The sequence below is a fragment of the Gorilla gorilla genome, chromosome 16, assembly GCF_029281585.2.
Source record: "Gorilla gorilla gorilla isolate KB3781 chromosome 16, NHGRI_mGorGor1-v2.1_pri, whole genome shotgun sequence".
Lineage (NCBI taxonomy): Eukaryota > Metazoa > Chordata > Mammalia > Primates > Hominidae > Gorilla > Gorilla gorilla.
Window position 1 is genome coordinate 50,624,475 of NC_073240.2, and position 24,380 is coordinate 50,648,854.

General features: G+C 38.4%; 1 protein-coding gene across 3 annotated transcripts in view; it reads right to left on the reverse strand.

Moving 5' to 3' along the window:
* Positions 1 to 13,047: 13,047 nt before the first annotated feature.
* ATP8B4 (ATPase phospholipid transporting 8B4 (putative)) overlaps positions 13,048 to 24,380 on the reverse strand; it is a 283,542-nt gene continuing 272,209 nt past the window's right edge. For all 3 annotated transcript variants that reach the window (XM_055362981.2, XM_019011219.4, XM_063698541.1), the window contains 3 exons: positions 21,080 to 21,218; positions 16,980 to 17,110; positions 13,048 to 15,278 (listed from right to left, as the gene is read on the reverse strand). In XM_055362981.2, the coding sequence (XP_055218956.2) occupies positions 14,997 to 15,278; positions 16,980 to 17,110; positions 21,080 to 21,218 (552 nt within the window). In that variant the 3' untranslated portion in view covers positions 13,048 to 14,996. The remainder of the gene's footprint in view (positions 15,279 to 16,979; positions 17,111 to 21,079; positions 21,219 to 24,380) is intronic.

A 24,380-nucleotide genomic window follows, 5' to 3' on the forward strand; every position in this document is an offset into this window, starting at 1 on the left:
CCACAGTGATTTTCAGGACTGGCATTTGCTATTACTTTATAGGTCTGGCCAATGCCTGGTCTACGAGAGAGGTGTTCATGACCAAGGTGAGAAGGTACCACTTGCTTACATTTTTTGCCTCTAGTGCAAGTACATTCACCTTGATTCCTCTCCAGTCATGTGGTTTGAGTTACTTTGGCCAGAAGCAGCAACTGAGGCCCAATCTGTGCTGTGCCCACAGGAAACTTCACAAAGGTTTACGTATAGAAGCATTTGGGGCCATGTCTGTCTTGGCTATGGGGACAGGTGGGGCTAAGCTGGCATCTCTGCTGTCAATTGCCAGACTGCAGAGAGAGGCCCTTGCCTCCTTCCACAAGGTGTTTCCAATAAAGGGGACATATTTCCTTCATTAGAAATAAACACAGACTGACAATATCATAGCATTTCTTGGGAAAAGAAGAAAACAGTCTTCAAACATCCTCTGTAAGCTCCTCTGATGTGCATCTAGGTGGGGCTGGCATGGTGAGGAGAGAAGTGTATTATGAGGAAAGCAAGAAAAGCACCCACACCATTCCATCACTAGATTTGACTTCCCAAACTAAAGAGGGTAGGATGACATCTGCTTAGCTACATCATAGACCATCAAGGCTTGAAGAGACATAGGGTGCAACCTCCCTATAATGCTGATGAGGACACAGAGCCCAGGGAGGCTGAAGAATCTGACCACCTTACACAGCAGTCAGGGCAGAGCTGAAGCTACAACCCTCAACTCCTAATTTCAGTCCAGTGTATTTTCTGAAGTACTCCATTTCATCCAACCATCTCAACAATTGAACAAATCTGTTCATGTGTGGTTGGTGCTATAAGGCAATGGTTTTCAACCTACAGTCATGTTGTGAACCTCTGGGATATTTGAAAAATTACCAACACTTGGGCCTCATACCCTGAGATTTCAATTTCATAGGTTTAGTGTGAGGCCCAGCATAGACATTCTTAAGAGCTCTCCTCTTGATAGTCACAGAGTTGAGAGCCATTACTTTAAGGAATATATATGGGAAATACTGGCACTTTCCTCTCCATTTTGCTGTGAACTTCACACTGCTCTAAAAAGATAATGTCTTGCTTGGGCGTGGTGGCTCACGCCTGTAATTCCAGCACTTTGGGAGGCCAAGGTGGGTGGATCACAAGGTAAGGAGTTCGAGACCAGCCTGGCCAACATAGTGAAACTCTGTCTCTACTAAAAATACAAAAAATTAGCCAGGCGTGGTGGCGGGTGCCTGTAATCCCAGCTACTCGGGAGGCTGAGGCAGAAGAATCGCTTGATCCTGGGAGGCAGAGGTTGCAGTGAGCCAAAATTGCACCACTGCACTCCAGCCCGGGCAACACTGTGAGACTCCACCCAAAAAAAAAAAAAAAAAAGATAAAGTCTTAAGAAATAAAATAGTAATATAAAGATAAAAATGATATGTTTCTAGGATCTCATGAGGAGGCAAACAAATACATAAATAACTTCCAAGCTAGGTGCTATAGAAGGTCCAAGAATAATATGAATATAAGTGTGATCCTGCCTGAACTATGCTGTCTATGGCCACAGGACTAATTTTTGTTAACTCTACTGTTTGTTCCACCAAGGCAAAGCTTACTTACCTTCCAGGCCTATCTCAAATCACACCTCTTCTATGGGCCTTTTTAACAAGACTCCAAAAACAGCTGGCAAGCCTCTTCTCTAAACTTCTACACTACCCACAGGCCATAGGCAAACAATTTAGCACCAAATTATATATTATTTTCATTGTTACACTATAGTAATAGTGAAATGAAAGCTTCTACTTGTTCAGTGCATACCATGTGCCAGCCACCCTTTATGTTTTCTACACAGTGCCACCCATGCTCCCAGGAGCTCTATGATGCTGGTATTAATATACCCATTATACACATTAGGAAACTGAAACTCAGAGATGTCAAGTGCCTTGCCCCCAGCCAGACAGCTGGTAAGGACATGAATTCAGGTATGCATGTCTCTAGACATGTTGCTTTGTATCAAATACAAATAATACTTCTTTATTATAGCACATACTCCTGACATATTATTTTGCAAACTGTAAACTTCTTTACTGTTCATTCACTTGTTTAATTCTTACTACAGCCCCACTATCAATTCTATTCATGAGGGAATTAAGTCTAGAAAAATTAGATACAATTGCTCAAGATTCCATAGCCTGGCCAGGAACCCAGGTGTTCTATTCCAAGTGCAGGGCCATTTCACTGCCCACATATCCATGTGCCGGGCTCTGTTCCATGCTAACCTGAAGTCCCCTGAGAGAAAGCCTGTGTTTGATGCTGCTTCTGTATTTCCCACTGATGCCAGATATGCAGCCTGTTGCTTCATTAATTGATTTGCCAACAAGTAGCAAGAATGTCCCCAAGACACGGCCAGACCCTAAGGACTTGAAGAATGAAACCACAGCAATTCTTTGGGGGCTGAAAATAACTGCTGAGAAGACATGACTGTGGGTTATTTTTAGTGTCATGAATAAGTTGTATTCTAGAAAAAACAAACAAAACTCCAACCTTTCAGTCACCATTTTTGAAGGAATGATTCTCAACTATCTACATCAACTAACAGAAGCAAACAGCAAAAGCGAAATAAGTGACCTGCCCATGACCAATGGATGGATCAGTGGAAGAAAGTCAACTTCCTTTCTCCTTCTCCCCAAAAAGTTTCCAATTTAAATCCCCAAAATCTCCAATTTAAATCCCAGTTATCTGTCTATGACACAACAATGTCTCTTTAGCCATATCCCATCTCGTTTCGTAAAGGATTCAAAGTAGCTTGCAACGTGAATAGATATAATAAGCAATGATAAAATACAAACAAGTAAAGACTACCAAGGCTGAGGAAAATGTAAATATAAGAAGTCAAGTCCAAGAAAAAATGCCTTATTAGTCAGAGAGGAAACTGTCTAAAGCCCAAAAGACTGCACTGCATTTAAAATAGATCTTCCACACATGAGGTTTAGTTGATGAGGTATTTTTAGGGGCTCAGTCACTATTGTGGGTTTTACTCCTTGCCGGATATTGACCCAGAAGAATAATTGAAGCAATGAAACTATAGAATTTATCTCCAGGATGTGGTCAGCACACAATATTCATGCCGCCTTGGTTAAATAAGAGACGTGTTTTCCAAGTCTAATGTTGCCAAAAAGACCACGTCAGTGCTTTCTGTGGAATGGAACTCTTATTTCAACAGTAAGTCTGAATCATGACCATTTATTTATTTAACAGATATTGTGACAATAAATTATCTGCCAGGAACTGTGCAATGCATTGCTAATTCAAAGACAAGACATAGACCATCTCTTACAGGACTTCTCTCTCTGGAGGAGCAGAGAGGCTTGTAAATATACAATAAGTAAAAACATAACAAGTATGATTAGAGAGGAATGCATAAGGAGTTGTAGAAGCAGGGATAGAGACAACCATGTCACTGAGGTTAGCAAGCACATCTTAACTTCTAATCTAACATCTTGTAACACATCTAGTTATAAGGATGCAGAGCTTCTGGGTTGGCAGGGGTGGGGGTGAGCATTCTTAATTGAGTGGAACTGATAGAATCATAGAAGAAAGAACTTCCTTTTGTGACTTGCTAAACATCTCCATATTTCTGATTTGATTTCGTGGAGAAGTAAGGCAGACAAATGCAGCAGTGCCATCTCAAAAAGTGGCGGCCAGCAGTAATAGGACAGAGGAGTGTGAAGAAATGCTGTGGCAAGTATTTTGTCATATCCAGGTTAGTGAGACGAATTTCTTGGCAGTATAGGCATATTGTTCTTGGCAATTCTGTATATGGTAAAGGGAACTTCAGGATCCAAATCAACTTTCTGGCTGACTATGCATCCATTCAAACCACCTATGATCACATTTAAAACAAAAATCTAGCATCTCAAGAGAGATTTAAAATGGAAGGTTTCTTTGCCAGTGATCTGCACCAAAAACTGGAAGCCAGCAATCAAAAGTGAACAAGTGTTTCAAACTTTCAGGCCTCTGATGCCTGACTCAAAAATCTGAAGCATCCCCTTCCTGCTGACCCAGCTAAAGAATACTTTGGTGATCATACAAAAATATAATATTAATATATTCATACTATAGTTATATATAACATTTTCAGATTATACATATTTATATGTATAAATATATATTTACATTTATATAGTATAGTATGAATGCTGAATAATTTATAAAATTATGATTGGCAAAAAGCAACTTAGAATTTACAGTGATTGATTATTCATATGTATAAATATATATATAGTATAGTATGAATGCTGAATAATTTATAAAATTATTATAGGCAAAAAGCAACTTGCTTAGAATTTACAGTGATTGATTCCAGCATATGTATCTGAAGAAGCACCAAAGCAGAGGTCCATGGAAAATGGACACTTGCCTAGTGTTAGCTCAAGTCAGGTTCTGACTTTCTCCTGTAGAAACAAAAGCAGATAAGGTAACTTTCAAAGAAAATTCTTTTTTTTTCCTTAAACTGACTCATAGCTTAGAAGTTGAGAAAATAAAGAAACAGCTAAGAAATATTGAAGGGTGTTGAATGTCTAAGGGAATCAGATAAAAAAGAAGAGCCTTAATAGGAAGTGTGCACATTTGTGACCAAAAATTAAGCTACCAGAAACTATGAAGAATGAATCCAGAAGTCTTAGCTAGAGAAATCATGCAAGAGAAAGAGATAAAAGGCATCCAAATAGGAAAAGAAGAAGTAAAATGATCTCTCTTTGCTGATGATATGATTCCATAGACAGAAAATCCTAAAGACTCAGCCAAAAGGCTCCTGGAACTGATAAACAACTTCAATAAACTTTTAGGATACAAAATCAACACACAAAAATCAGTAGCATTTCTATACACCAAAAATGTTCAAGCTTTGAGAATCAAGTCAAGAACACAATCCAATTTACAATAGCCCCCCCAAAAATAAAATATCTAGGAATACATGGAATACATCTAACCAAGGAGTTGAAAGATCTCTACAAGGAAAACTACAAACACTGCTGAGAGAAATCATAGATAACACAAACAAATGGAAAAATATTCCATGCTCATGGATTGGAAGAATCAATTTCATTAAAATGGCCATACTGCCCAAAGCAATCTACAGATTCAATACTATTTCTATCAAGGTACAAATGTCATTTCCACAGAACTGGAAAAACGCTATTCTAAAATTCATATGGAACCCAAGAACAAGCTAGATAGCCAAAGCAATCCTAAGCAACATGAACAAAACCAGAGGTATCATGTTACGTTACTTCAAACTATACTATAAGGCTACAGTAATCAAAACAGCATGGTTCTGCTACAGAAACAGACACATAGACCAATGGAAGAGAATAGAGAACCCAGAAATAAAGCTACACACTTGTAGCCATATGATCTTTGACAAAGACAACAAAAATATGCAATGGGAAAAGGACCCCCTATTCAATCAACAGTGCTGAGATAGAAGCTTTTGCTGTGCAGAAGCTCTTTAGTTTAATTAGGTCCCACTTGTCAATTTTTATTTTTAATTTTTGTTTGTGGTGGATTTAATTTTTGTTTATATGGCTAGCCATATGCAGAAGAATAAAACTGGACCCCTACCTTTCACCATAAACAAAAATTAAGATTGATTAAGGATTTAAAAGTAAAACCTCAAACTATAAGAATCCTAGAAGAAAACCTAGAAAACACCATTCTGGACATTGGTCTTGGGAAAGAATTCACAACTAGGTCCTCAACAGCAATTGCAACAAAACCAAAATTGACAAGTGTGACCTAATTAAACTAGAGAGCTTCTGCACAGCAAAAGAAACTATCAACAGAGTAAACAGACAGCCTACAGAATGGAAGAAAATATTTGCCAACTATGCATCTGACAAAGGTCTAATATCCAGAATCTATAAGGAGCTTAAACAGCAGAAAAGCAAAAAACAAATAACTTCATTAAAAAGTAGGCAAAAGACATGAACAGACACTTCTCAAGACAGACAAGTGACCAACAAACATGAAAAAATTCTCAACATCGCTATTTATAAGAGAAATGCAAATCAAAACCACAATGAGATACCATCACACACCAGTCAGAACAGCTATTATTAAAAAGTCAAAAAACAAATGCTGGCAGGGCTGTGGAGAAAAGGGAAGGCTTATACACTGTTGGTAGCAATATAAATTAGTTCGGCCGCTGTGGACATACTTTGGAAGTTTCTCAAATAACTTAAAACAGAATTATCATTCAACTCAGCAACCCCATTATTGGGTATATACACAAATCATTCTACGAAAAAGATACATGCACTTGTATGTTTATCACAGCACTATGCACAGTAGCAAAGACATGGAATCAACCTACATGCCAATCAAGGGTGGATTAGATGAAGAAAATGTGGTACATATACACCACGGAATATTACATAGCCATAAAAAAGAAGAAAATCATGTCCTTTGCAGCAACATGGATACAGATGGAGGCCATTATCCTAAGCAAATTAATGCAGGAACAGAAAACCAAATTCCTCATGTTCTCCTTTACATGTGGGAGCTAGACATTGGGTACTCATGGATATAAAAATGGCCAAGAATAGACACTGGGGACTACTAGGGGAAGGGAGCAAGTGTTGAAAAACTATTGGGTACTATGCTCACTTCCTGGGTGACAGGATCATTCATATCCCAAACCTCAGCATTGTGCAATATACCTATATAACCTGCACATCTACCCCCTGAATCTAAAATAAAAGTTAAAATTAAAAAAAAAAAGACCAAATCTATGACCTAAGTGTCAACTAGAGATAGCATTGGGTTAAGAGCACAAGCCACTCCTGGGGTTTGAATCCCAGCTCTTCCATTATACGTCTCTGAGAAAGTTACTTAACCTCTCTGGGGTTTGATTCTTTCACTTTAAAATGGGGAAAATAATGGTGCCTACCTCACTGGGTTGCTGTGAAGATTGCGTTGAATGAGCTAATTATTATGAGTCTCAGCACAATACCCAGCACTTAGTAATCCTCACAATCCTTCAAGGAACATCTCATGATCCCCATTTTCCAGGTGGGTAAATGCACTTAGAGAAGGCATCTTTGCTAACAGTCCCACAGGTAACCGATGGACTTTCTAAAGTGTCAGCCATTCCCCTGGCTTCTCCTTCCCCTCCTTCTCCTAGGTGGTCAAACTATACAGAGTATAAATGCTCTTTCACTTTTTTCCTACAACTCATTCTGTCCCATGACTTTCTCTCAAATATTCCCCTTTCCTAGCTCCCCATGATGCTCAAGTTCTTTCTTTTACTATGAAAACATTTTTTGTTTGTTGCTGGATTTTGTTCTCATCAATTCTTTTATGCCAAGGACATTCGGGACTATCCCATACTAAGAAGTGGTGTTAGAGAAATCCTTGACTATCTGGGTATCAGTTTGCCATTCTTTGGAAATTATTCTCCCACCACCACCTTTTCCTCAGTTTTTATTTTTTCATATTTTTTCAGCCTCAAGGTACTCCTTCCCAGATCTAGACAAGGTCCCCAAGGAAGATCAAAACATTTTTGAGGTCAGGAACTATTCCAACTCACACTATCTAGACTACAGACTAATTTAAAGACTACAGACAGTCAACAAAAGCTGCTATTTAACTCAAAGAAAGGACAGAACAACTATTTTCAAATATTTGAGGAGCTGTCACATGAGAGATACTTATTCAGTCTCTTTTGCAAGGGCAGAGGCAAACAATGCAGGGTAATGATGGGGAAACAGACCTCAGGTCAAAAGAAGAAGGAGATTCCTCACCAATGGAGCTGTTTGAAGGGAGCTGGCTTCGTTGAGCTCATGAGCACTGTATCATTGGGAACATCTGAGCAGAGACTGAATGCCATCTGTAGGCTTACTCTGAAGGAAGTTCCTGCATCAAGTTGAAAGTATGTACATAGTCTCCTGGGCGAATGCAGGAGAATCACCTGGAACACTTTTAAAGGGGTTACAGCAGGTAACTGAGGCAGACTTAGAAGAGTAACCTAGATGGGGAAGGGCATGTTAGGTGGTAAGATTAGATTAGAGTGAAGGAGGCTACACAAGACAGATCACCCACCTTACAATTCTATCTCAATCATCAGTGATACTCAGACAAGCATAGTTCCTCTTTGAGCCGCCCAGGGTGACGATGTGTAGAAGGTACTCTACTCATCTCCTCCTTCATTTTGTGGTGATACCACTCCAGCTCTGGCTGATTTATGATGCTATTTTAGAGAAGGTCCCAGGCCACTTACCAGAGGCTCAGAGAAAAAAGCCCATGGTAAAGGGAGTTGATAAGAATGTGTATCCAGTCTACAACAGCCATTAGGGGCCTGGGCCTGATATCCTGCATTTCAGCCTAATGGGTGGATGAATTAACAACACCACCACAGTGTGGGGAATAGGAGGAAGAACTGGGGGTGAGGATGATGGGGGGATAGAGGGTGGAGTGCACAAGAGTTGTATGAAGCAGCCTGGACTTGACAGACACACATCCTTCATTAGCACTCCTACTCAGAATGAGCTGATGACCATGACTATTATACAAAATATCAAGTGAAAGAATTACACAATGGGTTTGAGTTTCTTCTACAGAACTGAGATGTAAGAAGTATCAAATTTTTTTACCTTTTCATATCAAATTAGACTGGCTCTGAACCTCTAGTCTCTCCATTCCATGTCCTTGGACCATATAAGAATTTCAGGTCTTACCTAGTCCCAAGAGACAGAGAAGGGCTTGGTCCTTAGTCCTGATACAGTTTGGATATTTGTCCCTGCCAAAATCTCATGTTGAAATGTGATCCCCAATGTTGGAGGTGGGGCCTGGTGGAAGATGTTTGGATCATGGAGGTGGATCTCTCATGAATGGCTTGGGCCATCCCCTTGGTGATAAATTCACAGGAGATCTGGTTGTTCAAAGTGTGTGGCATCTTCCCCACTCCCTTTTCCTTACTCCTGCTTTCATCATGTGATGTGCCTGCTCCCCCTTCACCTCTGCCATGATTGGAAGCTTCCTGAGGCCTCCCCAGAAGCAGATGCTGACATGCTTCCTGTACAGCAATACAATAAAAAAGTAGTTGACATGAACTATATTTTTAAACCTCCTGCAATCCAATACTTACCAGATTTCATAATTTAACATCTCTGAAATTAGAAGTAAATCTTACATCCAATGGCATCTTTACAACTCTAAGCGGCAATATTCTTCTTGTTTTCCTGTGATATGTAAATGAATGGTGCATCATTTACAAGGAGGCATTTTAGATTCCATCAACTGTGGTATGTATAATGCATGGTTGAAAGATACTGGGTTAGAACCTCTCCGAGAGCAAGAAAAAGAAACCGTTTCTTATTTATCTTGTACCGTGGCCTCTCCACACTCAGTGTTCTATTAAGTGATTGATTCACTTATTAATTTTAAATTTAGTCCAGTAGAACTAAATTTGTTAGCACATTTCATCTGAGAGGTCTACTAGATGTAAGCTATGTGTGAACCATACATGAGAACTGTGAGGAAGAAATGGAACCGTAAAACAAAGTCTTGCCTGTCAATCAAAAAGATAATTCTGGTCATCTTGTTTACCCCTAAGTATTTAACTAAGCTCCCAAACTATGAACCACAATTATTTATATTATAATTGTAAAATATATATTTTTTAAAATATTTCAATTAAAAATGTTAGTATTCATTCAGACAAAAAACCATACACAATACCTAAACATATTTTGTCAATAATATTATGCAGTTAGAAACTTTTCCTGTTGTTCAAAACACATCATCTCATACCTTCAGAAAACTATTAGCTACCACACAAAACGATACCAGGAAAATATTTTGACCTACCCTATAGTGTTTTTGGTGTTATTTGGTTTAAAAAAAAAATCTTACTGTTTTTATCTGGTTTAGACCAAATAGGCACCTCATAAAGAAAAATAGGTATAGTTTCAAATGTGACTTATCACGTGGTCCAAATAGGTCAGAGTGCCAGCTGCCATTAGCAGTGGGGCAAGACTAGCCATTGATGGCCCATGTTCATTCTTATTGGTCAGTGTGCCTGTCCAACTGATTGTTAAATAAGATTAATATCTCCCCCAGTCACTAATCATAATCCCAAATTAATTTATTCTTTTTCAGTAGTCATTTAATGAAAGTGACATTATCTCGAGAAATTCAGTAACAGGAATTTTATTCAAAACCTTTTCTGAGGATGTTTTGGGGTCAATATTATTATTTCTGTCCAATATTCATGCATTGTCTCATACTTCCCTGTATCTCTATAGTGTCACATACTGAGCAGAGACAGAAAGGGGATGAGAAGGAAAATCATCAGCTGTCAAAGAAGCATCCTAATCATTGCTCACATTTACCTAGAAGAAGGCAGGGAGTATAGAAACATTTATTACAAGGGGTGAAACAACTAGATTTCTTCTTGATCATTACTTTATTTCCAAGTTAACTATCATCTCTCCATGCATCCTGCTCCAGTAAGAATTTTCTGTGTAAGTCTAGGGCTGCAGTTTATTAAAAATTTTAACTTGCCCTTATAAACCTTATGGGAATCTGAATTGAGATAGCCAGAGATATCTGGCCAACTAATCATTATTATTTCTTGAAATCTGGATGTTTATGTATGCAGCTCCAAGCTGATTTGCATTCTGCACCAGTTACAGGAATAGATCTGCCAGGAAGTTTTGAAATTCAAGGACAGATAGGGTTAAGTCATAGCCCCAAACTACAGATTAGCCCAGCAAGGTCCTCCAAATCTTTTGCAATACACATTTGGTAATACGTGGGTCATTTAGTTCTGGCTTCCAGGCAGTTCAGCTAAAGGCTTAGGCTAGAGAATTGCAAAAGCTTATGATTTCTCACCAAGGAATGAAATGTGACGCAGTAGAGCAAACTGCAGACATTTAATACCAGATGTTAATGTAAAAATTGGAAAATTGTGACCCCCTCACATGGTTATCTGACCCATGGCCTGCAGAATTCCATCGCAAAGTCTGTAAGTCATCATTATTCCTGGATTCCTACACTATTAACTTTGTGCCTACTCTTTGTAGTGTAAAATAATAATTCTGAGTCATATAACTGAGATAATTAGATTATATCAATCTTGAGGCATTTTGTGCACACACTAACAGAGTAATTCAATTTCTTATCATAAAAATCAGAAGTAGAGCTCTTCTCATTAGTTGGATTTCCTAGTGACTTTTTAGAAATAGTTTGAGACATTTTTATTTCCTTTGCCTTCCACACCTACCTAACGTCACTAAATGCTGTAGGAAAGGAAGGAAGGGAGATTTTTCTTATTTGCACTGAAAGGTAAAAGAACATTTGAAACATATATTTCTGAACATTTTTACATTTATTTACACTTTTCCCTAAATCTGCACACTTTACACAGACACAATAGAGTTTATGTAAGAATGATACACAAACTGCAAAGTGCTCTATAACTATGAAGAAAATTGTTCAAGCTCTGTTGCTTCAACTTCGGTCCCAAGGGAACAAAGGCTCAAAGAATCTCCTCTAAGCCCAGATTCAAGGTAGGGAGGACTTTTAAGTGAGCTCTTCTTAACTGGACATGAGTATCTTACCTTCACATCTGGATACTTTTGTTACTCAAAATGATGAGAGAGGAAAGGAGGGTGTGGAGATATCTTCATGAATCATTAACAAGAAACTGAGCATTCAACTGACCCAGGTAAAATGCCACCACAGGGTTTAGCAGCTCTGTGGTGAGCTGAGAGAAAAGCCAGAGACAGCAGTGCATCAGGGGCTAGTCTAGAGAAATACAAACCAGTACAACAGCCTGAAGAGCCAGGCCCTGCCCTCAAGAGAACATCCAATTCAGTTTCTTCTCTCTCTCTCTCTCTCTCTCTCTCTCTCTCTCTCTCTCTCTCTCTCTCTCTCTCTCTCTCTATATATATATATATATATATATATAGAAAATCTGTCTCTCCAACAAAGGCAATTGCAAATACACAACAGACAACACTGACAAGAACAGCTCACAGATTGGGTAAATGAGAAAAGGTCTTTAAGACCATCCTGTCCCAATTTCTCTATCAATGGACAAGGACACCAAGGCCTGGAGAAGTCAGGTGGCATGCCTGAGCTCACACAAATCAGCACCATCACTGTGACAAGAAGCCAGGGCTCCTGGCCCCCATTCTGGTAAGATTTTCTTGTTCTCACACAAGATGTGAGGGAAATTTTACTATTCAAGAGTCAAATATAATCCACTTTTTTTTCTTTGAGAGATTACATTTATTTTTCAGAGTCAGATTATCTCAAAAAAACATATAACTGGAAAACTCTTTTCTCCCTCCCACCATCCTTTCCTCCATTACTTTTTCCTCTCTCTTGCTTTATCTTACTTTCTTCCTTCCTCTCTCTCTTTTTTTCCTTCATAGGTATATGCATCTGGAGGCAGAGGAGAGAGCCAAAGATAGCAGAGCTAAGTCAGGGAAACACAATTTGCAATTACCTATAATAGCTCAAAACTTGGGCTGAGATTTTAAAAACACAAGATTATCAGCTTAAATCTAGAAAAAATAGTTTTTCTTTCCAAATAATTTGATAACATTGATGTAAAATTAAAATGTTATTATTCCCCAGTGCCCCCACCATCACTACCCACCTCTCATCACTTTTCATCTTCCGGTTCAAAACAATCCCTGGCACATGTAACTGAATGATCTCGCAACGGGTGTGTGAGTTTACTTGGATCTCATGGGGCCAAAGTAAGCTGATAATATGTTTCTCTCACAATCATCCACACTATTTGTTTATAAACAGCCTTATTTAATTTAAACTGGACTTGCAAAATTGGACCACTTCTAATCTTTCCTATCCCTTACACACAGGTCCAATTGTTTCATTTTATTCTTGACTCCGATTCTAAGAATGAGTACATTTTCCTCAGCATGTAAAGGAGAGAAAAAAATACCCGTGGACTAATGTAACAAAAATCTCCCCAATGAATTTCCCATAAAGAAGAGATAAAACATCAAGTACCAATAGTGCCAAAACATTTACTGAAAGTTTTCAAATCTTGCAAAAATGTTACAAAAAGTGAGCAAATGTGGTGAAACTAATGACAAATTAGACATTGAAAACCATCATCTGGTTAAGTGTAGGCAGGCATGTAAGGGAAAGACAACGTCCATAGGCAGTTACTATGGTAAAGGACTGCATTTGACTCTTTTACACATATTATTTCATTTGATCCCATTTAAGAAAAATTATCCCAGACTTGACTTGAAAATTTTGGTTTTAAAAAATTGTGACCTATAAATATCACATTAGCTCATTATCCATCAAACTCACTCAAGTGTCACCTGACTCTCTTGGGAAATGTAACTTTGTCTGACCAAGAATTTAATAGGGACCAGATTAAGGACTCTGTAGAATTAGAAGTTGATTTGTAGAAAACCATTAAGACATGATGCTTTATTTTTACTTTCTGGTAGAGAAATGTACCTCCACGGTTATAATTTTATTTCCCTGTAGGACCCTAACCAGTTTTATATCTTTCTGGCAATTTCATTTTATCAAAGCCTTCCCCACTGACTATTTAGATTCCAGTTTTTTCATATTCTCTTCCAGTTGCTCTTTTATACTGATGTTAACTGGAACTTAACTCATCTGTTTATGAAATAATTATGTTTTTAATAATTTCAGAGTTTGTGCTTTGACAGACGATCGTCAACCAACCACGTGAGGTAGGTAGTATGTCCTCATTTTACAGAGGAAGAAACTGAGTCTCAGAGAAGGCACATTATCATCCAAGTTTATAGAGGTAAGAAGTGACAGAACTGAGGTTTTCACACAAATATGCCCGAATCACTTTATGGAAAATACACTGATGATTCATATGTGGACTGAAATTTGAGCTGCAACATCTCCAAAAAAACAACCTTACCTACATATATTTACTACATATTTGAATTATAAACATGGCAGCTGAGTATCAAAAGCAACTAACTTTAAACGATCTAAACCTGAGTTTTTAAATAGTAATTAAAACAATTATTTATTAATTTGTTTGGCTTCAATTCTGACGCTTTAAAAATTGGAAATGTTGAAAATATTTGCCCATAGACTATCTGGAATATTATCATTAAAGTGTGAAATTCCAGTGCTTTGCTGATTCTATTAATGGTCTGGATGATGCTCAGCAAATTACTACTGAGGTTGTTAGAAAAGCCATTGAAAAGTATTTAGAATACTTAGTGGCGAGCCTCTCTCACATTTCATAGGCATGTCCTTACATGACACAGACTGAGAGCTTTTTGAATAAATTTGATCAAATTACCAGCCTATCCTGGAGCAAAGATGTTCAGTCTCCTTTGTCCCTAGACTGGTATAAAAATGAGAAACACAAGCACACTTTTGTATTCTTCAGGCTTGGAAGCCATTTGTTGTCCTGGCTGAACAGACAGGTAGATATCAAGACTAAAGAGTGACATGCAACTCAGTCTGAAAGCAACACAGTACACGCTTTAAATTTTAAAAGTATACCTTGGGAAAGGCTGATCTTACAGATACATGTTTATCTGTCAATAGGCATGCTTTTCAGCTTGGATATATACCTTTAAAATGCACCCTTTTATCCGCCTGAGGATCCATTCAGTGAATATGCAGCTTTACAAGTTTTTCTCCATAAATAAGATTCTAAAGTTCAGGTCAATTGATTAGGTTGATTAAAAAAAAAAATCTGTACTTGTAACAGCGAGTGTTTTGTCCACCAAATCACAAACTAGACAGTGACCCTCTGGCCTGGTTTTCCATAGTGCACACTCCTGTTTGATGGACACTGGCAGTTGTCTGCCGCAGATTTAAGTTAAGTGAGGCAATCTGCCTGCCCCACCTCTTGCCTCAAATCTCAAACTCTGGAGCCAGCAGAATTTCAGCTCCACCTGAAGTGAAAAGATAACTATGTGGTTTAAATTCATATTGACTCACAGTTTCACTGTTTTATCCTGGCTAAAGCTGCTCACTGTGTCTGTGGTTTTCTTACATAAATTTTCAATCCAGCTAGTACTATTATAATGTGTCTTTTCCAGCCCTGATGTTGGGGGTGGATTTTTAGCTCGCATATTTTTTCCAGATGTGATAAGCTCTCCATAGCCCTCTTGGTGAGCAAAAGCATATCCAGACCTTCTTGAGCTTGACCTGCGGGTCCGAGGCCTTCGGCTACTTGGAGGCCTTGCCTTCTTTTGAGCCTTCTGCCACCGGCGGATCTGGAGAGAAACAGACCCAAAGTGAGATGATGCATCCAAATGATACACTCCAGGCAGTGGCCCACTTTGTAAAGTGAAAGCCTTTTTTTTTTTTTTTAAGTAAAAACAACATTGCAAAAGGAAGTTTTAAATCTAAAAACTAAGAAATTTTCCACCCAAAAGATAACACTGGGGGCCCTGGTCCATTTTTATCTCTATCGAGACACTATTAAGTAATTAAGAAATATCAGACAAATTTCATTATTGTCTCTCATATATCTTCGATGCATACGAGCATACTTTTGTATAGAAAGATTTTCTAACATGCACTGCCCAAAGTCAGCATAATAATTTATAATTTCATTCTCCCAAAACAGCCTTTTTCCTCTCTTTTAGACATTCTCTGGATCCAACAGTTGTCAGTAACTGGACTAGAAGAAAATTCAGAAAATGAGTCAGAAATATTCAATTCGTGTGGTAGCTCAACGTATCATGAGACTTCCAGGGTTTTGATTTATTTTAGGTTTGTATTGCCTTTCTAAATGTTCCCTATTATGTGAGTAGGTTTCCCACAACTCTTTCATTTCCCTGTAAAGCTAAGGAGAAAAAGACCTGAGGTTTGTTGTAAGCGACCTTGTTTGGCAAATCACTTGGATCCTGACTTTTGTGTCAGGAGAAAACCATCAAGCAGAACATCACGATCAAACTTATCGGACAAACAAGCACACCCTTCCTTCCTTAACTCATCCGCCATTTTCTGGGTTTATGTCAGAATGAGCTTGGAGAACCAAAGAGAGAGGACAGATATGACAAGGGACTCCGAATTTTTCCAGAAGGAATCTTTTTACACTTTGGTCCCAAAATGTCAGAGACATCATGATTAAAAAAAAATGTGTGTGTGTGTATCTATCTATCTATCTATCTATCTATCTATCTATCTAATCTACCTACCTACCTACCTACCTACCTACCTACCTCAGTCTCTCTCAGCATCACTGGCCTGGTCCCACTCACCACAGCAGCATGTTCCCCCTTCTCATGACATGGCTACGAATGTTTGTCTCCCTTTCTTTCTCCTTTTCACGCTTTATCTGAGTCCTGACCTAAGTTGATATTGTCCTACTTACTCCTCTTCCCATGAAATTCTGAAATATGTTCTGTTAATTCTCCAGTTAAGGAATTTCTATAACCTGTTCTTCCTATTTTCCTTCCAAGTGTACTAATCTACCCAGCATGCTGCTCTTCCCCTTCTTAATCTGTTCAGAAGGTAACATCTCACCCATGTTTCTGAATCTGCTACTGGATTTCTACAAAAATGTTAAGCCCCTTTGACTCATACCATGCTTGTCTCTCTTTTATTGTGCTTGTACTTGCCCTCAAATCAGTATCTTTTCCTATAGCTTGCCTTTCCCTTGGAAAAATTGTCCAAAATGATGCCTGTGATCTTCTTTTTAAAAGTCAGCTTTTTAAAATACCCAGTTCAACTTGTAATTTATGACTCCCCATCCACATTTAGTATAAATGCCTCTCTTCATGGCACTAAGGACTAGTACATTCAAGATGTGAGAAGTCCCATCTATTCTGATGTGATCTCATGCACCAGTAGGTGTTTGCTTGTGACAATTTCATTAGCCCATCTCTGAGCTTCCAATAAGGCAGAAAAGGACACCATTTCAAGAGCCAAAAACCAGGCTTCAATTATTCATCAGCACTGTGACATACCTGATCACTCAGGGTTGGGTATAAATCCACCTTCAAAAATCTGAATGCCACCACTGGCATAACCGAAGCCACTGTTGTTAAGAGAATTACAAGCCAGATGCACTTCTGGGTCAGGGAATGTCGTGCATTACCTATCATTAAAGAAAATATACACTGTGGTTACAAGTAGGACTGAATTATTAATTAATAGGTTCTTTGTTCCTACAAGATCTTTTTTTTTTTTTTTGAGACGGAGTCTCGCTCTGTCTTCCAGGCTGGTGGAATGCAGTGGTGCGATCTCAGCTCACTGCAAGCTCTGCCTCCTGAGTTCATGCCATTCTCCTGCCTCAGCCTCCTGAGTAGCTGGGACTACAGGTGCCCACCACCACGCCCAGCTAATTTTTTTTGTATTTTTGGTAGAGGCAGGGTTTCACCATGTTAGCCAGGATGGTCTCGATCTCCTGACCCCATGATCCTCCCGCCTCGGCCTCCCAAAGTGCTAGGATTACAGGAGTGAGCCACCGCACCTGGCCAAGATCTTTTTTCAATGGTGAGATTTGGATCACCTAAAGTCACCATGATGATAAGAAGGCAGGAGTGCTAAGATCACCCTCAGGAACGGCTTAGTGGCCTGATCACTTAGAGATTACCAGCCTGAGCCAAGCATTCTCTCACCCAGGCTCAGTCTAATATCACTCACGGAGCACAATTCTCTCTTCCAGCATCAAGATCTTGTGGTTACAAAGCAGCCATTATTTTTAAAAGGCACATTTACCCTTTACCCTTGTGGACTCTTGAATTAAAACTATCACATCAAAACTATACAAAAAATGTTCCAGATGCAGGTACAATCTCAAGTAATGATCATATTGATTGGCTTGTCATAAAAGGGGAGCTTTATCTATTGCAGGACCAACTTTTTAATTTCAGGCAATGGCCTGAGAAAACCTGCCTCAGAGGAACTTGTTATTTCTCTATTGTTCACTTGGTTATGAAGTCCCCAAAGTTCCAAGATCAAGAAGGCTCCCGGGTTTGTGAAAAGAACATTCCCTCACCAGGAGACTGTTGATGCAGCCATCCAACATGCTAGGGCAATAGGACTGTGAAACTCATTTCCAAGCCTGAAGCCAGTTTCCTTACTTTTTACTCACACCTCACATACCCCATTGTGGGTTTAAACAAGGCAATACGGGTCAGTAAGGCAGGCAGACAAGCTCCATGGGAAGATGCCAACCCTGCTTATATCACCAAAATAAACTTTTGTCCCTGTTCATTTTCTAGAGATTTATCATCATACCCCCAGTTATCCAGGTCCCCTATCCCAGTATTCAAATGTTACCACCATTCAAATGTGCTTTGGGTATGAGGGCTTGGCTACTGAATGGTATGTCTGCTTTTTCTGGCTTTAGAGAGAGGAATCTGCCTACCCAAGAGCAGCTGATTCCAGTTGCCTTCAGCCATGGGCAGAAACAAACTTGACTTAATAAATTAAATGTCTCTTTGAGCTCCTTGAAGCTTGGTACCCTCAGGCATGGCTGGGAAAACAAGCTTCACTTTGAAACCACACTCCTGTTTGCTGCTAGCTACTAAAGAAAAAAAAATTTTCCTGAAACCCCAATGTTGATCTAACTTTTAAAAAATTTCACTGGAGCTCAGTAATTAATTACTGAAATGGCTTGTGCTTAGCTGGAAAGAGTGGTCCCTGCACAAATTACTTTCTCCAGTTGAGGCATTCTAGTCTCATTATGCATCACAGTGCTCTCTTAGGACTGGAAATCTTCTAGTCAATACACTGAACTTTTCGTTTTGGCAAACGATCTTAAAAAAATAAAACAAAAATAGTTTTGGTGTCTTTGTTTCCCAATATGCTTATTCTTACTCATGACCAACATGTCTCTACATAGTTGGAATCTTTTGGTAAACAACGTATTACCAGTACATATTAAGTAAGAGTGGTGCAACTTAAAGATTTCCATTTACATGTAGGAAAAGGCAAAAGGTGAAGAACATTTTTAAGTGTATGTGTGAATTTAAATTGAATTACAATTTCAGGTGCCTTTGCATCAATGTGGATTTGTAACCTTACTAACCTTATAATCCTGTTTTAGTCCTTGTGGTCTTATTTTGCTTTCTACATAAATTAGTCCAAGAATTTACTTCCTCAATTAGTGGATACAAATCTCACTCTTGCCTGATTAAGTTCAAGAATGTTGGTCACTGCGCATCTCTCTTTTCCAGTTTTAGATGAACTCGGTTAGCAGCTTATTTCACACACACTAGAGATTTCAAAACCTCTGAGAAAGTATATTAATATCCCTCTTTTATAAAGCTCAGTGGCCTTTGCTGGGAATCAATTTGAAATGTGGAGTGCAATGATGGTATACCCTATACAGAGACCAGAGGTATACTCTTTGTAGAATAATAGAATCTTTTTTAAGGGATTTTAGAGGGTCCTTTGCTACTCATCTGATGTTCAAATTCCTCTGCAATCTTCCCACCGGTAATTGAGCCACATTTGCATGAATAATAATAATCACCATCACCATGGTTAACATTTATTTAAAAAGTACTATGTACCAGGATACATGCTAAGTGCTTTATATGTATTATTTCATTTAATCCTCATAAATTTTCCATGAAAATAGGCTTATTAATATCCTCAGTTTATAAGTGAAGACATTAATGCATAGTATATTGTGAGCTGTATGTTTGGTCTTCTTCTCTGTTTTCTGGCATAGATTTAAAACTCCTCGAAATCCTCAGTGATATGTGTCTTTTTATTTGTTAATGAGTTGACTGATGGCTGGAAGTCCCTAGGTAGCTTCAGGATGGGGGCTGGTCATCAGAAAGACTAAGGTAGGATTAGAGGGTTGGGAGTATCAGCTCCAGCCTCTAATCTCCTGGAAGGGAAGAGGGACTGAAGGTTAAGTTGATCACCAATGGCCAATGACTTTATCAGTCATGCCTATATAAAAAATGTCTTCATAACAGCCTTAAAGAACAGGGTTCAAAGAGTTCCTAGATAGCTGAACATGTAGAGGTTCCTGGAGGGCAGCATGCCTGGAAAGGGCATGGAAGTTCCACGCCCCTTCCTCCACACATTGCTCTATGCATCTCTTTATCTGTATCCTTTGTAATATCCTTTATAGTAAACCAGTAAATGTAAGTGTCTCCCTGAGTTCTTTGAGCCACTCTAGAAATTAATCAAACCCATGGAGGGGGTTGGGGGGAACCCCAATTTATAGCCAGCTGGTCAAAAGTAGAGGTAAAACATCCTGTGGCTTGCTACTAGCATTGGAAGTGTGGGGGCAGTCATGCGGAACTTAGCCCTCAACTTGTAGGATCTGACACTACCTCCAAGTAGATATTGCCAGAATTGAATTGGAGAACATCCAGCTGGGGTCCTCTGCAGAAACACCTCATTGGTTGTTGGTGGGAAGAAATCCCTACTTCTTGGTGACCAGAGGTCACAGAAGTCTTCTGTGTTGCTTGCTGAATGAGAGTATAGGAGAAACTGAGTTTTGTTTATTCCTATATATTCTCGCATGGAAAGAAGAAACTTGACCAAAGTCACACAGCTTGTTAAGTGGCACAGCTGGCGCTTGAACCCTGACTGACTAACTACAAAGCCTACTCCTCATGCCACTTATGGATTAATGTCCAGGAATTTTTAGAAGGCTCTAAATTATACATTGTTTCATTCTTATCTAAATGCAAATAAGTTCTATGGGTGAATTTTGGCAGATGTTGGTGATAATGTGGCATAAAAGGAGAGTCTAGTATTTCTTTTTCTTCTACCATATATAAGCATTTGACAGGTCTTCAGGTAGCCCTAATATATGTGCTATGCCTCTCATTTGCAAAGAGACAGCCTACTACATGTAAGCTGTTGAGAACCTGTAAGCTACTGTGAGTGATTCTTCTGCATCCAGTAGAGACAGCAGAAACTGAGCTTTTAGAGCCACTTTTAAACTCGGAAGCCTTCAGATGCCTGGCTCAATCAATTTCTGGACAAAGGATCACTAATCACCCCCCAGCTCTATCTAACACAAAAAATAAATTATAAGACAAGTAAACAGCAGCATGACACTAGGTTCCACTAGTCAACATGACTCACTTACCAACAAATGGAAACTGGTTTGGGAAGATGCCAAAGATGCCATTACTGTGCATTGTAAATAAAATGGAGAAATAAATGGCAATGCTTCCCCAGATGAAGACGTGATTAATGAAAGTCCAGTAACTGGTATCCAAGGCTATCTGTAAATAAAATCAAATGTAAACGGGAGGTCTTTGAGGATTAAAACAGCATCATTTTACCTCATGATGTTTCCCGAGAACTGCCCTGTGGCAGGAAGGTTGCACCTGCCTAGTTGCCAAGCCAACCACGGGCATCCCCACTTTCTGAACACACACAGGGGACTGATCTGACTTCATATTTCTGGTAGAAAATTGACTTTAGAACTTCTATACGCAAGCCATTATATCTGCCAAGGTCAAGTCAGAATCAGGAGGTAAGATGTTAAACATGTTAAACTTCTTTTAAGTGAGAAATATGAAAGCACAATGGCTTATAATTTTTAAGTTACTTTCCAAATGTCTCTCAAAACTTTTCTATTGGAAAAAAATTCTTTCTGTAATAGGCAAGTGCAACATTTTATACTCTGTAAGTAAATTTTCACAATACCATTTTTACACATGCATGATCTTTTTTACACCAATATCCCAACTCATTTTGATGATCCTTTCTCTTCAATTACTCAACTTATAACAAAGAAAATTCTTCAGCCTTATTTTGGCATAAAATTCAGAAACTGGGATTCACAATGGCCTGGAAGCATGGTCACGAGCTCGTCTTCCTTCTAGTAACTTGTTGCAGCAGCTCAGCTAGAAGAGTGGTCTGCTATTGGAGAATCAAGGACACCACTGGTAAATATGAACACTTGAGTTCTTCAGAGAATAAAAAAGTAGGTTCTGGTATCATTATTTGCATCTCATAGTTCCCAAGTGATCCAGGTCCAAGTGAAGGTTTGTATTTCTAGTAGTTTGTTGCAAGACTAAAGATTTCTCATCTGTCTGAGGGGGCCCTACCTGCTTAGTAAATAGATCCCTCTCAACATGCTGAGACATACTTTCTCTTCCCACTTGTAATTTACTGTCCCTTAAAATGTTTCCCCATTAAAATGATGCTGGCAGCCTTTGATGTGAACTACAGGGTTTATAAAAGTACAGCCTTTCCTCCCCTCAGGAGGTCTGAAAACAGCCCTGCCATCCATGCCTCAGCAAAGACATGCCCGCTTTCCAGTTCATTTGGCTGCCAAGACATTTCACCAAAATCTCCAACTTTACCTTCCACCACCTGTTAGTTTAACACTCTCAAGAGTCAATGATAGCCTGATCTGTGTGGGTAAGAGTAGGCAAAGAAAAATTACAACCCATTTAAAAGGATTCAGCTGAAAAAGCAAGAATAGTTGGCTCCTATTGAAGCAGAACTAATAGAAGAGACAGACAAGCACGGTAACAACAACAAAATATAATAAGACCCCGTAAGAAGATGCAATTAGCTCACAGAAAAAAATAATCTGAAAGAAAAACACACTATTCCTGAATTTAAAAATTCAACAGCAAAACCAAAGAATAGTCAATGAATAGAACTAAATGAATATTCTGGACAAAACAATACAAATAATATCTCACAATAGAGAACAAAGACTTGGAGACATGGAAACCATTTGCAAAAAGATATGAGACATGAATAGCAAATTCATAGATCTCAGATCTATGACTCCAATATACAAATAATGGCATTTTAGAAAGAGAAAAAGGAATAAATAGAAAAGTAACAATCAAAGAAATGACAGCAGAAAACTGCTCTGTGATAACAAATAGCATAGATTTTCAGATTGAGAGGGTCCTTTAGGTCCTATCCAAAGTAATGAAAGAAGATTTTGGTGACATAATCTTTTATACAGAGAAGGAAAAAGAATCAACCTAACATCAAACTATCACAGTGAAACTGTGAAACAACACAAAATTGTTGAAACAACAACTATATAGTGAAGCAACAACAAAGTTCCTAAAGAAAAAGACTGACTCAAGGATCTTATGCTCATCCAATATATCGTGTAAATGTAAAGGCAAAGACAGAAAACATTGAGCTAAAAAGTATAACATCTCAATATCCTTTCTGAAGAAATTACCCAAGGATATTTCTGCAATGAAATAAAAATTAAAACTGTACAAAGACCTCAAAATAACAGAAGACAGGTCATAAAAATAGTGGTGAGCAATGCTTCTTGTAAATGTATAGTTAGTTCTAGATGAGTAATAATGTATGAGGGCAGTATTAATTTGGAAAAAAATGGGAATAGTCAGCAAATATGTTACAGGAGGAGCATTTAATAACATCCTGGAATTAAATTCTAAATAATTAACATGTAAGAGTTGGGGATGGGAGTAAGGACAAAGAAGGGTAAGTAAGATAAAAACATTGCCAAAACTGTTTAATTGAAGAAGCATAAGGAAAGGTTTAGAACAAGATAGTGAAACATTTGATGAAGGATAAAATTTCATATTATCTGTGGAATTCCATTCTGCCAATATGGAAATATATATATTTAAATAACTATGAAAATAAAGAGAAATCACTAGTAAAATAAGAATATAATAGTAAAACTTGTAAGTTATTCATTAGAAATGGGATTTTTTTGTTGCTGTTGTTGAGATGGAGTCTTGCTCTTGTCGCCAATGGTGTGATCTTGGCTCATGGCGACCTCTGCCTCCTGGGTTCAAGCGATTCTCCTGCCTCAGCCTCCTGAGTAGCTGGGACTACAGGCAGGCGCCACCATGCCTGGCTAATTTTTTTGTATTTTTAGTAGAGACAGGGTTTCACCATGTTGGCCAAGCTGGTCTTGAACCTCCTGACCTCAGGTAATCCACCCGCCTCAGCCTCACAAAGTGCTAGGATTACAGGCATGAGCCACTGAGCCTGGCCAGAAATGGGATATTTTTAAACCATAATTAATGCATACAAGTATGAAAAAGTAAAAAAAAAAATTGAAAAGCAGAATTAAAAGTAATCAGAAAATAATATTAATATAGCATGATAAAATACAAGTTATTATAATAAAAATTAGTAGCTTAAACATTCTTATCAAGGAAGACTAATAGAATGAGACAAGAAATAAATGGAAATTAAGAAATTGGCCCAGATTATGTATCAGGCAAATGTAAACTAAAAAAAGCAAGGGAAGAAAACTAATATAAAAATATAAAACTTAAGAATCTTTTATTATGAAAAAAGATAAAAACTACGAAGAAAAATTAATAGTCAGAAACCATTATGTGGCAAAGATATAGCTTAAATTATACGAGGTAAAAATCTCTTTGAAACACACGGAAAACTTAATAGGAATCATAATC